The sequence below is a fragment of the Pseudophryne corroboree genome, chromosome 3, assembly GCF_028390025.1.
Source record: "Pseudophryne corroboree isolate aPseCor3 chromosome 3, aPseCor3.hap2, whole genome shotgun sequence".
Taxonomy (NCBI): domain Eukaryota; kingdom Metazoa; phylum Chordata; class Amphibia; order Anura; family Myobatrachidae; genus Pseudophryne; species Pseudophryne corroboree.
Window position 1 is genome coordinate 643034803 of NC_086446.1, and position 18632 is coordinate 643053434.

An 18632-nucleotide genomic window follows, 5' to 3' on the forward strand; every position below is an offset into this window, starting at 1 on the left:
AGCAAGGTAATCTAATTGCTGCCCAGGGCGCCCCCCCCCCCCAGCGCCCTGCACCCATCAGTGACCGGAGTGTGTGGTGTGCTAAGGGAGCAATGGCGCACAGCTGCAGTGCTGTGCGCTACCTTAATGAAGACCGGAGTCTTCAGCCGCCGATTTTCAACTTCTCTTCGTTCTTCTGGCTCTGCAAGGGGGACGGCGGCGCGGCTCCGGGACCGGACGCCGAGGACTGGGCCTGTGTTCGATCCCTCTGGAGCTAATGGTGTCCAGTAGCCTTAGAAGCCCAAGCTAGCTGCAAGCAGGTAGGTTCGCTTCTCTCCCCTCAGTCCCACGTAGCAGTGAGTCTGTTGCCAGCAGATCTCACTGAAAATAAAAAACCTAACAAATACTTTCTTTTCTAGGAAGCTCAGGAGAGCCCCTAGGGTGCATCCAGCTCTGGCCGGGCACAGATACTAACTGAGGTATGGAGGAGGGGCATAGAGGGAGGAGCCAGTGCACACCAGATATAGTACCTAATCTTTCTTTTAAGAGTGCCCATTCTCCTGCGGAGCCCGTCTATACCCCATGGTCCTTACGGAGTACCCAGCATCCACTAGGACGTCAGAGAAATGTGTATTACATGGCGCTGCAAAATGTTGTGGTAGTCCTTTTGGTTTTGGGTGCCTGTCATTCTGAGCAAGGTGCCTACTCCGGGATCCAGCAAAAATACCCCAGACCTCTTCCACGTTTGACAGTTGGTATCACAGTGTTTATTTACTAATCAGAGACTTGTAAAAATTATAAGGCAATGCATTCAATAGTAAAACATAGGAGGTTCTGAAATTAAAAGCATTGCCCTTTTACATTTGTGGCTTAAACATGCCAGGAAGCAGAAACCTTTATAAGCTACTGCCTAGTAAATATAAACCCTGCATGATGAACCATTTATACATTTTCATTCATGAGTCCATAATACCTTCCAGTTAGTAGTACACGTGAGTGCTTCATGGCCCAGGCAAAACTCTCTCATTGCTGCAGAACATCCCTCCAGTTTTTTTAAGATGGTGAGTTTTTTGTGGGTTAATGTATGCACAGCAACATACAGGTTAAAGTATCACAGGATTATCTAGTGTTAAAATAAATAAAATATATCTATTTTATTTTTTTCCTAATAGAAGTCGAAAGCTGCCGTCTGTCGAAAAGACGGGAGTTTTCGACTTTTTTAGGTCGGAAGGGGTTCCGACCTATTCAATCTAACCCCAAATTATTCGACTTGTTGAAAAGCACGTGGATCAGCGGAATAGCTGCCGATTCGCGTGCTTCTGTCGAAAACGGGGCCAAAACCGACATTGAGATGCAGGAGCAGAGACAGGGGAGACGAGGAGAGCAGCGCTACAGCAGCGTAGCCGGAGGATGTGTCATAGCAGCGTCTACCTGGCTCCAGCAAGCGAGACTTCGCTTGCTGGAGCCGGATGGACGCTACCGTGAGCAGTGGCTGTGACACATCCTCCAGCTACACTTGCTGGAGCCTCTGCTGTAGCACTGCTGTCCCCCATCTCCCCGCTGGTCTCCCCCTTCTCCGGTCCCTCATCTCAATTTGACTTTTTTAAAGTCAAATTGAGATGGGCGTTGAATAGCCCTTGTCGGATCCATTCCGACAAATGCATGTCAGAATGGATCCGACCTCAATTGAATATACCCCATAGTAAAGCATGTACTCTGAAGACAGTAGTCAGACTGCAAATTAACACTATGGAAAGACATTTGCACCAACATGACCTGCTCTGCTAAAGCGATCATTAGAGACAATTAGCTTCAACAGGTTTAGATTATTTATTTATTTTACACCTATAGAGAGTGCATTACGTACTTTGTAAGTCTCATACATGACAGGACATGTTTAAAAAAACAACCCAGTGCTCAAATAGAAATTAAGCTGCTCCTTTTCTTTACCACAATTAGTTTGACAGTTCACTATTAAGTTGTTCAAACTGATTACATAACACTTTGCATTCAAGGAGAAAATGACAGTCTAAACCTATGATAACAGGGTCACTCCGAGTTTATCGTAGCTGTGCACAGCAACAATCAGGCACTCAGACATGCGGGGGGGGGGGGGGGGGGGGGTTGACACCCAGCACAGGGCTAGTCCGCCCACCTTGTCAGTGCCCCCCACCCCCGCAGAAATGCAAAAGCATCGCGCTTTTGCAATTGAGGAGTAATTCCCAGCCAGCGCAGCTCCTGTGGCTGGCCGGGAGAACCTCTTCGTTGCCCGGGTCGCAGCGGCTGCGTGTGAAGTCACGCAGCCGCCGTGGCCCGCCCACCCAACGGTCCAGCCGCGCCCCCTAAACGGCGGCTTAATGCCGCCGTCCAGCCCCCTCCCATTCAGTGACTGCCTCTGCCTGTCAATTAGGTAGAGGCGATCGCTAGGCAACGACGGCCTTCGGCGCCGGCACATGCACAGTTCCGACCGGATCGCTGCAGCAAGCGATCGAGTCGGAATGACCCCCAATAACCTTTATGACGGTTTACAATCACTTTTTTTGTTGCTCCAATTTTTGTTGCTCCAACACTGCAGCGCCAGAAATTGATACAAAAATTAAATAAATACAAAGATAAAATAAAAAATAAAATAATCCAGGAAAGGGGGTGTGGCCACGAGTAAAAAGGGGTGTGGGACTACTGGAGACACTGAACCTGGTACAAGGCCTCTTTTGCCCAGTACAGACCATATAAAAAAACGACACTGTACCGGCTAAATGTTACAGTTGGATGGTATGCAATTATTAAAGTACTGTAACTAAGGATTTACTGAATCAGTATATTTTAGGAGTATACCGATATGTGCTCAGAAAAAAAAAAAGGCTCATTAAATCCTGCACTCCACAATTGCAAGGAAATCAGATTCAATTAAGCCACAGGACAACTTTTACACATTGATATAGGTATGGGTCGTTGGGTCGACACAACTTAGGTCGACAGTCATTAGGTCAACCACTATTGGTCGACAGGGTCACTAAATCGACAGGTCAAAAGGTCGACATGAGTTGATGTTTTTTACTTTTTTCTGTGTCGTTTTCTTCATAAAGTGACGGAGAACCCCAAGTAGTGCACCGTGTTCGCTCGCCATGCTTCAGGCACGGTCCCTCGCTCTGCTACCGCTGCACTCAGCACAGGTTAACGTTCCAAATTGTAGTCCACGTGGATCGTAAAGTATGAAAAAGTTCAACAATTTTTACAAAAAAAGTGAAAAACTCATGTCGACCTTTTGAACTGTCAACCTAGTGACCCTGTCAACCTAATACATGTCGACCAATAGTGGTCGACCTAATGACTGTATCCCCATTGACATGGCTATATAAAATGTATAGGCATGATTTTTTAAGCATCTCTCCTTTTATACTGAAATTCTTGTGAGGTAGATCAGTGTTAAATTATGATGGTGCTAAACTGGTTTTGAGCAACCAGGGATGAAGGGCAATGTTACTGCACAGCAAGCATGTAATAAATGCGTTTGAAACATATGAACATTTGTTGTTGTACCATCTACATCCGTGCAATTGGTTTCATAGCAATCATCAGTGTGCATTTCATACCTGCCTACCCATCCGGAAAATTGGATGGCGCTCCTGGCCACCCAGTAAAAGTAAGCAAGCCTCCCAGAGCTAGCCGCAACCCCCCGCAGTGCCCAAGAAAGTGGTCAGTCTGGGGAAAGCTGTTGACACAATTTGCGGAGAATCGCTTCATTGTAGCCCCGTCCCCACTTTGCAATGCCTGCAATGTGGGCAGTGTATACCAGGGGACGTGGCTGCGATGGTGCAATCGCGTCTCCATGCCCCATTTCCAGAGCACCCCCCCCCCCCCCAAGTTCATAGTCAGCAAGCCTGGTGCGCGTATCCTTGGTGCATTGTATCTGAAGACAGACATAATTACACAATCGCAAAACTGCGAATAGCCCGCAACTCCGTTGCCACACCCTCAGTAAACTTAGCCTACTAGGAAACACCCCCCCCTTACCAATCAGTTACTCGCAGCAGCCACAAGTGGAGATTCACCTGATTGAAGTATGACTCCGCATCGCCCCTAATTGTTTTCGCCCACCTCGGAAAAGCAAGTTCAGTGAGAAAATAGACATGGTAGGTCTGCAAAACCGACTTGCATTTAACTCTACATCAGTACCTAGTTGTCAAAAGGCATTTCCCAAATGGCAAAAGCATTTTTGACAACCACACTACAATATCCCTAGTTTGATATACCTGCCCAAATAACTAGAGAATTTAAAAAAAATCATATTGCAAGTCTGTACAGAATACATATATGAAGTCACCATGTCAATACCAGAATGGCGGTGCCAGTATCCAGATGCGGTTGTAATCCCACAGCACAGATGGTGTAATGGTTAGCATTACTGCCTCACAGAGGTCACAGGTTCAATTCCAACCACAGCCCTAACTGTGTGGATTTTTGATATTATCCCTGTGCTTGCGTGGGTTTCCTCCAACAACCCAAAAATATACTGGTAGGTTAATTAGCTCCCAACAAAAGAAAAAAATATATATACCTTAATAAACAGGTGCATGTGTTTAGGGAACACTAGATGGGCCAATTGGTTGCAGTCAAATTCTTTGGGGTCGGTTATATTTTTTTTTTTGTGTGCGGCCGCCTCTAGAGAGAGTGCCCAGTAATTCAATTGTCCTGCCATTCTGGGTGCCCAGCGGAAGCGTTGGACACATTTTTTCCTCACAGCTTCCTGAGGTGTGGGGAAAAAACGTGTAGAAACTCTGAAGTTTGGGCGTCCAAACGGATAGTTTGTTTGGACACCCAAAACAAGGAGTTTAGACGGGTTTAGCGGTTTTAGACGGCTAAACCCCGTCTATTTGAGTGCGACATGTGCAACGTGCATAGGCGCCCAAACACAATTGAATTGTGACAATTGTTTGGGTGTCTATTTTTAGACGCCCACAACAACTGAATCTGTCCCTATGTATATATGTTAAATAATTTTAACAACGTAGGTACTGTAACGTTAAACATCCTGCTTTACATCATAAAGTTGTGTCTGCACGGTTAAAATGCTTTAAGTAATACAGCAGCTTTGTCGTGATACCGGTGTTGGCATTCTGATTTCAGCTAAGTGAATACACACAGTCTGTACTTCGCTGCTGGTTGCAAAATAAAGACGGTATGGCATTAATTAGTCAATAAAGCTATAACATGGAAGGAAGCTTACTCAATATACTGTATAACACGTTCACAGTTTCTTAACGCAATGTCGTGCTCAAACTAGAATACACTACTCGACTATATGCTGTGAAAGCAGAAAAGTATTTATTCTGGCAATCTGAGGATACTCACTGGGCAAGATTTTAAACCAGTTTGCAGTAAAATAAGAATTTACTTACCGATAATTCTATTTCTCGGAGTCCGTAGTGGATGCTGGGGTTCCTGAAAGGACCATGGGGAATAGCGGCTCCGCAGGAGACAGGGCACAAAAAAGTAAAGCTTTTACCAGATCAGGTGGTGTGCACTGGCTCCTCCCCCTATGACCCTCCTCCAGACTCCAGTTAGGTACTGTGCCCGGACGAGCGTACACAATAAGGGAGGCAATTTGAATCCCGGGTAAGACTCATACCAGCCACACCAATCACACCGTACAACTTGTGATCTAAACCCAGTTAACAGTATGATAACAGAAAGAGCCTCTTAAAGATGGCTCCTTAACAATATAACCCGAATTTGTTAACAATAACTATGTACAGTATTGCAGATAATCCGCACTTGGGATGGGCGCCCAGCATCCACTACGGACTCCGAGAAATAGAATTATCGGTAAGTAAATTCTTATTTTCTCTATCGTCCTAAGTGGATGCTGGGGTTCCTGAAAGGACCATGGGGATTATACCAAAGCTCCCAAACGGGCGGGAGAGTGCGGATGACTCTGCAGCACCGAATGAGAGAATTCCAAGTCCTCTTTTGCCAGGGTATCAAATTTGTAGAATTTTACAAACGTGTTTTCCCCCGACCACGTAGCTGCTCGGCAGAATTGTAATGCCGAGACCCCTCGGGCAGCCGCCCAAGATGAGCCCACCTTCCTTGTGGAATGGGCCTTAACAGATTTAGGCTGTGGCAGGCCTGCCACAGAATGAGCAAGTTGAATTGTGTTACAAATCCAACGAGCAATCGTCTGCTTAGAAGCAGGGGCACCCAACTTGTTGGGTGCATATAGTATCAACAGCGAGTCAGATTTTCTGACTTCAGCCGTCCTTGAAATGTATATTTTTAAGGCTCTGACAACGTCCAACAACTTGGAGTCCTCCAAGTCGCCAGTGGCCGCAGGCACCACAATAGGTTGGTTCAGGTGAAACGCTGATACCACCTTAGGGAGAAAATGCGGACGAGTCCTCAGTTCTGCCCTATCCGAATGGAAGATTAGATAAGGGCTTTTATAAGATAAAGCCGCCAATTCAGATACTCTCCTGGCGGAAGCCAGGGCCAGTAACATAGTCACTTTCCATGTGAGATATTTAAAATCCACCTTTTTCAATGGTTCAAACCAATGGGATTTGAGGAAATCTAAAACTACATTTAGATCCCACGGTGCCACCGGAGGCACCACAGGAGGCTGTATATGCAGTACTCCTTTAACAAAAGTCTGTACCTCAGGAACTGAGGCCAATTCTTTTTGGAAGAATATTGACAGGGCCGAAATTTGAACCTTAATAGATCTCAATTTGAGACCCATAGACAATCCTGATTGTAGGAAATGTAGGAAACGACCCAGTTGAAATTCCTCCGTCGGAACACTCCGATCCTCGCACCACGCGACATATTTTCGCCAAATGCGGTGATAATGTTTCGCGGTGACTTCCTTCCTTGCCTTAATCAAGGTAGGAATGACTTCTTCTGGAATGCCTTTCCCTTTTAGGATCTGGCGTTCAACCGCCATGCCGTCAAACGCAGCCGCGGTAAGTCTTGAAAGAGACAGGGACCCTGTTGTAGCAGGTCCCTTCTCAGAAGTAGAGGGCACGGGTCGTCCGTGACCAACTCTTGAAGTTCCGGGTACCAAGTCCTTCTTGGCCAATCCGGAGCCACTAGTATTGTTCTTACTCCTCCTCACCGTATAATCTTCAATACCTTTGGTATGAGAGGCAGAGGAGGAAACACATATACTGATTTGTACACCCAAGGTGTTACCAGTGCGTCCACAGCTATTGCCTGTGGATCTCTTGACCTGGCGCAATACTTGTCCAGTTTCTTGTTGAGGCGAGACGCCATCATGTCTACCATTGGTCTTTCCCAACAGTTTATTAGCATGTGGAAGACTTCTGGATGAAGACCCCCCTCTCCCAGGTGAATATCGTGTCTGCTGAGGAAGTCTGCTTCCCAGTTGTCCACGCCCGGGAAGAACACTGCTGACAGTGCTATTACGTGATTCTCCGCCCAGCGAAGAATCTTGGCAGCTTCTGCCATTGCACTCCTGCTTCTTGTGCCGCCCTGTCTGTTTACATGGGCGACCGCCGTGATGTTGTCCGACTGAATCAACACCGGTTTTCCTTGCAGGAGTGGTTCCGCCTGGCTTAGAGCATTTTAGATTGCTCTTAGTACCAGAATGTTTATGTGAAGAGACTTTTCCAGGTTCGTCCATACCCCCTGGAAGTTTCTTCCTTGTGTGACTGCTCCCCAACCTCTCAGGCTGGCGTCCGTGGTCACCAGGATCAAATCCTGTATGCCGAATCTGCGGCCCTCCAATAGATGAGCCTTTTGCAACCACCACAGAAGATATACCCTTGTCCTTGGCGACAGGGTTATTCGCAGGTGCATCTGAGGATGCGACCCTGACCATTTGTCCAACAGATCCCTTTGGAAAATTCTTGCATGGAATCTGCCGAATGGAATTGCTTCGTAAAAAGCCACCATTTTTCCCAGGACTCTTGTGCATTGATGTACAGACACCTTTCCTGGTTTTAGGAGGTTCCTGACAGGTCGGATAACTCCTTGGCTTTTTCCTCGGGAAGAAAAACCTTTTTCTGAACCGTGTCCAGAATCATCCCTAGGAACAGCAGACGTATCGTCGGAAAACAGCTGCGATTCTTGGAATATTTAGAATCCAGTCGTGCCGTCGAAGAACTACTTTAGATAGTGCTCTTCCGACCTCCAACTGTTCTCTGGAACTTGCCCTTTTTAGGTCGTGCAAGTAAGGGATAATTTAGATGCCTTTTTTCTTTGAAGAAACATCTTTTCGGCCATTACCTTGGTAAAAAGGCCCGGGGTGCCGTGGATAATTCAAACGGCATCGTCTGAAACTGATATTGACAGTTCTGTACCACGAACCAGAGGTACCCTTGATGAGAAGGACAAAATTTGGACATGGAGGTAATCCTTGATGTCCAGGGACACCATATAGTCCCTTTTTTTCCGGTTCGCTATCACTGCTCTGAGTGACTTTATCTCGATTTGAACCTTTTATGTAAGTGTTCAAAACATTTTAGATTTAGACTATGTGTCACCAAGCCGTCTGGCTTCAGTACCACAATATAGTGTGGAAAAATAATACCCTTTTCCTTGTCGTAGGAGGGGTACTTTGATTATCACCTGCTGGATATACAGCTTGTGAATTGTTTCCAATGCTGCCTCCCTGTCGGAGGGAGCCGTTGGTAAAGCAGACTTCAGGAACCTGCGAGGAGAAGATGTCTCGACTCTCCAATCTTTACCCCTGGGATAATACTCGTACGATCTAGGGGTCAACTTGCGAGTGATCCCACTGCGCCCTGAGACTCTTGAGACTACCCCCCCACCTTGAGTCCGCTTGCACGGCCCCAGCGTCATGCTGAGGACTTGGCAGACGCGGTGGAGGGCTTCTTTTCCTGGGAAAGGGCTGCCTGCTGCAGTCTACTTCCCTTACCTCTATGTCTGGGCAGATATGACTGGCCTTTTGCCTGCATGCCCTCATGGGAAAGGAAAGATTGAGGCTGAAAAGACGGTGTCTTTTTTAGCTGAGATGTAACTTGGGGTAAAAAAGGTTGGATTTCCCAGCTGTTGCTGTGGTCCCCAGGTCCGATGGACCGACCCCCAAATAACTCCTTCCCTTTATACAGTAATACTTCCATCTGCCGTATGGGATCTGTATCACCTGACCACTGTCGTGTCCCTGACATCTTCTGGGAGATATGGACAACGCACTTATCTTGATGCCAGAGAGCAAATATCCCTCTGTGCATCTCACATACATATATATAGAATGCATCCTATTAAATGCTCTACATGAATAAAATATTTTCAGTCAGGGAATCCGACCAAGCCAACCCAGCACTGCATCTCCAGGCTGATGGCGATCGCTGGTCGCAGTATAACCACCTTATGTGTGTATATACTTTTTAGGATATTTTTTTTTTTTTTTCAGCTTCCTATCAGCTGGCTCCTTGAGGGCGGCCGTATCTGGAGACGGTAACGCCACTTGATAAGCGTGTGAGCGCCTTATCACCCTAAGGGGTGTTTCCCAACGTACCCTAATTTCTGGCGGGAAAGGGTATAACGCCAATATTTGCTATCGGGGTAACCCTACGCATCATCACACACTTCATTTTATTTTATCTGATTCAGGAAAAACTACAGGTAGTCTTTTCACTCCCACATAATACCCTTTCTTGTGGTACTTGTAGTATCAGAAACACGTAACACCTCCTTCATTGCCCTTAACGTGTGGCCCTAATGAGAAATACGTTTGTTTATTCACCGTCGACACTGTATTCAGTGTCCGTGTCTGTGTCTGTGTCGACCGACTGAGGTAAATGGGCGTTTTTAAAACCCCTGACGGTGTTTCTGAGACGCCTGGACCGGTCCTAATAGATTGTCGGCCGTCTCATGTCGTCAACCGACCTTGCAGCGTGTTGACATTCTCACGTAATTCTCTAAATAAGCCATCCATTCCGGTGTCGACTCCCTAGAGAGTGACATCACCATTACAGGCAATTTCTCCGCCTCCTCACCAACATCGTCCTCATACATGTCGACACACACGTACCGACACACAGCACACACACCGGGAATGCTCTGACAGAGGACAGGACCCACTAGCCCTTTGGGGAGACAGAGGGAGAGTCTGCCAGCACACACCAAAAACGCTATAATTATATAGGGACAACCTTATATAAGTGTTTCTCCCTTATAGCATCTTTTATATATATACAATATCGCCAAAATCAGTGCCCCCCCTCTCTGTTTTAACCCTGTTTCTGTAGTGCAGTGCAGGGGAGAGCCTGGGAGCCTTCTCTCCAGCTTTTCTGTGAGAGAAAATGGCGCTGTGTGCTGAGGAGATAGGCCCCGCCCCTTTTTCGGCGGGCTCGTCTCCCGCTATTTTTGAAGTTAGGCAGGGGTTAAATATCTCCATATAGCCTCTGTGGGCTATATGTGAGGTATTTTTTGCCTCTAATAAGGTTTTTATTTGCCTCTCAGAGCGCCCCCCCCAGCGCTCTGCACCCTCAGTGACTGTTGTGTGAAGTGTGCTGAGAGGAAAATGGCGCACAGCTGCAGTGCTGTGCGCTACCTTTATGAAGACTCAGGAGTCTTCAGCCGCCGATTTTGGACCTCTTCTCTCTTCAGCGTCTGCAAGGGGGCCGGCGGCGCGGCTCCGGTGACCATCCAGGCTGTACCTGTGATCGTCCCTCTGGAGCTAGTGTCCAGTAGCCAAGCAGCAAATCCACTCTGCACGCAGGTGAGTTCACTACTTCTCCCCTAAGTCCCTCGTTGCAGTGATCCTGTTGCCAGCAGGACTCACTGTAAAGTAAAAAACCTAAGCTAAACTTTCTCTAAGCAGCTCTTTAGGAGAGCCACCTAGATTGCACCCTTCTCGTTCGGGCACAAAATCTAACTGGAGTCTGGAGGAGGGTCATAGGGGGAGGAGCCAGTGCACACCACCTGATCTGGTAAAAGCTTTACTTTTTTGTGCCCTGTCTCCTGCGGAGCCGCTATTCCCCATGGTCCTTTCAGGAACCCCAGCATCCACTTAGGACGATAGAGAAAGTGTCATTGTTGTGTACATGCTACTGTGGCTTACCCCACGCAACCCAGTTAAAGCCAAGTCGTGATTTGTCAGCACTGCTGAGATCCATGGAGCCTCAGAGAAACTCGTACACAGTGCAAAGGTTAGACAGTAAGATAAACAAAATTACAGTTTAGACACAACAGCAAACGACACTGTTTGCATCCAGTAACTTCTTTTGAAAGGTTGTCAACAAAACAAAATAAAAAGGCAGTATTACTAAAAACGCTATACACTAATATATAATAAATAAATCAGTTTACAAAATAACTTCCATTTTCTGTAACCACAAATACCTCTACTAAATATATGGCAGCATTCCAGCACTCAAACAAAGCAAAGACATTTGCTAATCACCTTCTTTGCTGTTCAGTTATTACCACAGCAAGCGAGACCCAACACACCGGATCTAACAGAAAGCTTTAGGAGGCTCAAGTTCAGCACATGGGACAGTTTCACTATCCACATGGACATCTGTGGGAATAGTAACCTGTGGCCAGCAAAGTGGCGTGAGCCACCGTAACCAAAGCATGGTGAGTGAAGACAGCACGCTTTGTTACACTTTTTAATGAACTGAACAAGTTTAATGATGATCTGAAGCAGGTAAATTATGCTTATCCATGGGGTACAACTTTAGAGCAGATAATGCCGGATTACTCCCCCACTATGGATAGAGGCACACAGTGCCAGAAGGGATTTCCAGCTCCTGATTAATACAGCACTTGGGGGCAGATGTATTAACCTGGAGAAGGGATAAAGAAGTGATAAAGCAGCAATAAGCGCAATGTAATAACGCAGCAGCCAATCATTACGGATTAGAAAAATGACAGTTAGGAGCTGACAGGCTGGTGCATTATCACCTTGCATTTATCACTGCTTTATCCTTTCTCCAGGCTTAATACATCTGGTGAGTGGGTCCAAAGGAAAGGGTACCCTCCAAGAATATTGTGGATAAGAGGACCTATTTGATTTATATAGAGTGAAATCAACTTTGATCCTTACAAGCTCAAAAAATATGCTGCACCACACCTACAGATAGATAGATATGGAAGAAAAAAAATCTTACAAATCTGTATTTGTACAGGCCAAACCTTATCTTCTACCCACCCAACAGGTCAACATTCATCATACTCGCTGCTTTACTCATATAATGTACAGAGTAGCATAACACAGCAGCTCTTGCACTACACACAAACAATGCCATTGGCCATTTACCATAGTTTAGAAAAGCCTCAGATTTCCCATTAAAGGTCTGGCAGTCACCCAATACTTGTATCACCAGTAACAGTATTTATACAAGTTATCCAGCACAGGAGTTCTTACTCTATAGCCTGGTACCCAACCAAACCATGGCTCTCCAAGCAGAATGGATGAGACGCAAAACCCTCAGATTTTGCTGCAATTCTCACCTATACAGGTTCAGTCTTGTGACGTACAAAGTTATCATCACACGCAAAATATATGTATATATATATATATATATATATATATATATATATATATATATATATATATATATATATATATATTTTTTTTTTTTTTTTTTTTTTTTTTATTACACACACATGTGTTGTACACTGTCCATAGAGCTGCACAAAGATTACATGTATAAATGATATGACTCGCAGATAGCTACTATCACTGAGGAGAAGGTGAGCAATGTGACAAGAAACCGCATAAGGTTAGGGTCAGGGGCCTCTGCGATAGTCGCGATAGAGTGAACGAAGGGACAGTAGGTGAGGGGGCAGAGCCCAGCAATACTCACCAACTTTATCCTTGCCGTACATATGGCCGGCCACCTGATGCGAGAGCGGGACGCAGCCGTTCAGTAACTTGTTGTGGCCGGGGTCTTTCCGCAGCAGCTCCGGATCGCTCCCCCCGGTGGGGCGGTGAGGGTCCTGGCTGCCCGGGGGAAGCGGCTCGGCGGCCCCGTGGTGGCGGTGCTGGGTCTCCATCCTGCAGCAGAGATGAGGGAGCCCCTGCACGAGGTGGGAATGGGTCTCTGCCCTCACCGGGCGCTCTCCGCCTTCCTCCCCTCCGGCGTTCCGGCAACCAGCATGTCGCGACTGGCGACACGCCGCGCCTATCGCCAGCTCAGGCGAACGGCAGCGGCTGAGATTGCAACAGAGCTGCGACAGCGGACACACGGACGGTTCTCTAGCTCCTGCGTCACCGCGTTACCTCTCTCTGCCAGCTGCGGCGCCGCCCACTGCGTGACGTCACTGCAGCTCTCACGTAGCTTCTGGTACAGTCAGGGTGCTGGCGGCTGCTGCGTGGGCGTGGTCTGGCGGGGACACATCATGGGGGTGTGTCTGTTATGTAAATAAGGACCTTGGGCTCGGCTCTGAGTATTGTTAACTCATGTGGTGACAGCTGCCCGGCTGTGTGCTCTGTGTGACCATAGGGGTAGGGCTGTCTCTTATCTACAGTTTACATGATACACCAGGACTGACGTGCAATGGTTATATGTGTCTGGTGCACAGATAACAAAAGGCAGGGTCAGGAAATAGCACTAATGGTAACAGTTAATGAATAACATGGATTTGCAGGATTATAAATATTGTCAGACCTAGTACTTATATATTCATTCACATGTACAGTGCCAGTATATTTCTTTACAATCGGTATATTAGTAGCAGGGCACTGTTAATAGATGTATCACACATTGGGACTGATTCATGTTTGTGGGTAAATGAAAAAAAAAAGTAACTTTGTTTCTGGAACAAACTACAGTATGTTGCCATGCAAGGGCAGGGGCAAACGCAGGATTTAGTGAGGGGGGTTTCCATGTGGGGGTGTGGGGGTGTGTGTATATATGTACAGTATGCATGTATGTGTGCACGTACGTGTGTGTGTGTGTGTGTGTGTGTGTGTGTGTGTGTGTGTGTGTGTGTATATATATATATATATATATGAGTGTGTGTATATATATATATATATATATATATATATAATGACAAAAAGTAGGCACTCACTGTAGATGTTGCTTAATACCGAGGTGCCCTCCTTATATGTAATAGGTGGCATCCCCCCTTCCCATGCAGTAGAAACCAGGCGGCACTCAGCGGTCTCTGTGAGTAAATCAATGTATTACAGTACAAAAGGCATAGTGTACCGACGTTTCAACGCCACATAAAGCGGGTTTTTTTTCCTTCAAGCCTACAGTAAAGCACCTTGAAAAAAACGCCCACTAAAACATCGGTACACTATGCCTTTTGTACTTTAATACATTGATTTACTCACAAAGACTACTAAGTGCCACCTGGTTTCCACTGCACGGAGGGGTGCATGCCAGTCTCCACCCAGGGACGTGCTGTATTGCACCATATACACACAGAGTGACACACAAACACATATACACAAACACACACCCAAACATACATACACAAACATACATACACACAGAGCCGGCCATAGGTATAGGCAAATTAGGCAATTGCATAGGGCATTTGATATGCCTAGGGGCATCAGCAGCTTCTGCTGATTAAAATGATATGTGGCATGCCTATATTCAGTGTGTAGCATTTCATATGCAGATACAGCTGCAGTCTCACACAGTATATAGGCATGCTGCATATCATTTTAATCAGCAGAAGCTGCGTGTTCATCCTAGCCACATAGCAATGAAAATAAGATGCATTTTCATAAAAAAAAAAGGTGTGCCCGACGTTAGCATTGAGGCAAGATTTATGAGGACACATCTGTTTCCAAGCAGAGGCAGAGGTCACAGTGTTAGCGGCAGTGTGAGTGCTGTGTGCATGTGAGTGGGTTGGTTGTGCAGTAGTGTTTGGAATGTGTAAGGAGCATTATGTGTGTCATGTAAAAATGCATTAAAATGTGCAACATATGTGTAAGGGGCACTATGTGTGTCATTATGTGTATAAGGGCATTAATAATGTGCAGCATATATGTAACAGGGTACTACTGTACGTGTGTCATTATGTGTATAGGGGCACTAATAATGTGTAGGGGCACTATGTGTCATTATGTGTATAAGGGCATTAATAATGTGCTGCATATGTGTAAGGGACATTATGTGTAAAAGGGCATTAATAAAGTTGTCATAATGTGTAAGGCACATTATGTTTATAAGGACATTAATAAGGTGTCTCATGTGTAAGGGGCATTACTGTGTGGAATTATGTATATAAATGCATTACTAATGTGTGGCATTATGTGTATAAGGTGCTCTACTATGTGACGTTGCGTATAGAAGGGGCACTACTGTGTCGTCTAATGTGAATAAAGAGCAATAGGGTGTGGTGTAATGTGAATAAGGAGCAATTCAGTGTGATGTAATGTGAATAAGGGGCTCTACTGTGAGGAGTAACGTTTATAAGGTAAAGTGATACTACTGTGGGATGTAATATGAATTATGGACACTATCGCATGATCAAATGTGAATAAAGTTGCAGTACTGTGTGGCGTAATTGGAATTGGGGTTACCATTGTGTGGTCATGCCCCTTACCAGCAAAAACACACCCTTTTTGGGCTGTGCACCAAATGTGCGAACTGTTCCTATTTAAAATATGGGGGGTCCAAACACCAAAATAAGGACTGCTATGGGTGAGGGGTGATGGTGCTGGGAAAGAGGTGCTGGGTCAGAGGCGGAACCAGTGGTGGTGCTAGGGGGCATCAGCCAAAATCTTGCCTAGGGCATCATATTGGTTAGGTCCGGCTCTGCATACACAAACAATCACATACATACACACATACATAAATGACTACAAATACAAACATACACACAGTTACAGTATGTGATTACCCTTCCACCAGGCGCTAGCAGCAGTGTGAGGACGGAGGGAACTTGCGCAGCCAGCAGCTCCCCCTTCACCCCTCCGGACTGTTTATAGTAGAGAGCTATGGTAGATCTCTGCTGCCGCTGCAGTGTAGCGGGTCCGCGGTCGCGATCGCGGCTTTTACCTGAGACGGAGACAGCTGTGTCTCCATCTCAAGAACAGAAGATTCAACTCATCAGGGGGGGGAGGGTTTCCAGGTACTTGGAAACCCCCCCTGCGTGCGCCACTGAAGGGGATCAAATACATGTATACTGTTTCTGTGCAGGGCCAATACTGGCTGCTTTTACATGTAGCCCACAAATCATTGTTGCCTTCCCTCCCTCATTCTGCAGGAGACTGCCTGAAAAAGTAGAAATCTCCCTAACTCCCTGAATAGTCCAGCAATCTCCCTGATTGCACCTTACCCCCATTATGTAGCTGTTACATTCTTGGGGAAATAGAGAAATCAGAGATACATACATTATAAAGGGGTCATCAGTGCCATTTTCCTGCATTGGTTATAAGGCACACTGATCCCTATGGCTACATGCATTTTAAATAAGGTTTCTCGTGGCCACTTACAGTATATGGAACCTCTTGTAAAACACAATACACAAATCTTACTAACTTTGAGGCTTATTTACATTTGCATGTAAGTCATTTTCATGACACACCTCTCAGATGTAGCAGTACACATCAGCGCTGATAGGTGTTACTTTCACAATCTCCCTGAAACGCTTTTTCAAAAGTAGGCAAGTATGCCACAAATGTTAGACAGCTATAGTTTTACTCTGCACCTTATATTTCCGTTTGAACACAACCCACCCAAATCTAACTCTCTCTGCACATGTTACATCTGCCCAACCTGTGGTGCAGCATGGTTTTGCCAATTTGATTTTTTGCTTTAATTACAAACATGAATCAGGTCCATAATACAGGTGCACTTAGACGCCCACAATTGTACGCCCATATTCCGAGTCGTACACATCTATGCCATTGCTCTAACTCCAGCCATAAGAACCGCTGTCATCACTATCAATAACACACCCACTCCATGCCAGTAGATGTTATATTATTTCAATAACACTTATAACATCTACTGGCATGGAGTGGGTGTGTTATTGATAGTGCTGACAGCGGTAGATCTACTGGCATGGAGTATAATTGATATGCATAAGATATGACTGAATATGAAGAGCAATGTGCATATGCACAACTCAGCATAGGTGCAATTCTGGCTGCATGATCGCGAAACATCCACAGAACATTTCTCTTATATCCGAGTATCGTATTACTGTCCAGTAACCATACATCACAACTTTTCTGTGGTGCATGCCTGAAATTAGGGCACATGGCCTCGTAGCAAGGGGTCATGGCCTCATGGTAAATATCATGCCCATGAGCCACGCCCCCATTTTCTTCTTGGTGGAGGCATTCCTAGTGCTCCAGGAGCTGTTCGACATGTCCCCAGTCCCTTTTTCCCATGAGTAGATGCCCAGCACGTGCACATGGTATGTATTCACTGCTGTGCCTGAAAAACTGGGATGGTTGGGAGGTATGCAGTGCCGTTCAGCCATCACAGAGAAATGACTGAGAGATGCGTACTTATAACACTTTCAGATGTGTATGCAAGCTGGGACATATGCACAGTTTTCAAAAACAGTAATTGCTAGATGTGGCCACTTTCAGACTTACATGGGACTCAAAATCAGTTCATTGTGTATATTTGAAGTCTAAAAATGAGTTATAGACATTTGGCACACATCCCTCAAGGTAAATTATCTCCTACTTACACGTTGTGCCAATGCATGCAGTTCAGAAATGTAGTGTTTTGGTATTTGGAGAAGTGTCCTTTGACTTAGGAATATCATAGGCTCTTGGGGTCAGCTGGTAGCTGAATTGTTTCTGGTTTCTGACTCCTTTTATCCTGCGTCTACCAATATTACGTGAAGATTCATCAGATTGAAGTTTCTATTTTGCGTCATCTCATTAAGTAATCATAGGACTGAGAAGACATCCTTCAATCTTCAAATAATTTCTCACTGGCAGATCACTGAGAGATTCTTCTGGAGAATACTCATCATCACCAGTGCCACTGCCATGCAGTGTTCCACAAGTTTATATACTATCTCCCATGCTTTTTGCAGTATTCATGCTACCACTGGGTGAAATAATCAAACATCATGGCCTGGTCTACCACTGCTATGCAGAGGATACATAACTGTAATTGTCCTTGCTCTGGGTAATGAGAACCCAATACCAACCATAAATGGCTGCCTAGCTGAGGTTCAGGAGTGAATTAGCGCCAACTGTCTGTTATTGAATCCTGATAAAAGGCGGTCCTTATGATAGCAGCTCACCAACAAGGGACAAGATGGCAGATTAGTCAATCAACTGGGCTTAATGCTTGGGGGCTCAGAATTACAAAACAATGAACATTTGCAGAATTTAGATGTTGCCTTGGATGGTGGCTTGGTATTGGTTTTGCATCTGTATTTAAAAAAACAAAAAACAAACATAAAACAGCTAAAGTTACAGAATTTTAGCCAGTTCTTATTCCTACAGTATTATTGACCTCAATAACATTAATGTCTGCTCATTTCCAGTCAATTTTTACACAATATTGTTTTCATACACTTTAGGCCTAAAGATTGCAGGGAGGTAGCTGGATGACTAAGCTAAGTGACAGCAGTGACAGCAGTGGGGGGGTGTCTTTACGTAAAGCCGTTTTTAAAACCTGATATACGGGAAGATATTCAGGAGGGGACTGTAGACACTGTCGAGACATTATGGGTAGAAATTGCATGCGGGGAAAAAGGAATAAAAAAGTTAGTATTGG

The 18632-nt window shown here is 45.6% G+C and overlaps 1 protein-coding gene across 1 annotated transcript in view; it reads right to left on the bottom strand.

Moving 5' to 3' along the window:
- The window catches only part of IPMK (inositol polyphosphate multikinase), an 83417-nt gene extending 70131 nt beyond the window's left edge, over positions 1-13286 (bottom strand). Inside the window, exon 1 of the mRNA XM_063961741.1 lies at positions 12780-13286. Within this exon, the coding sequence (XP_063817811.1) occupies positions 12780-12969 (190 nt within the window). The 5' untranslated portion in view covers positions 12970-13286. The remainder of the gene's footprint in view (positions 1-12779) is intronic.
- Between the last annotated feature and the right edge of the window lie 5346 nt (positions 13287-18632).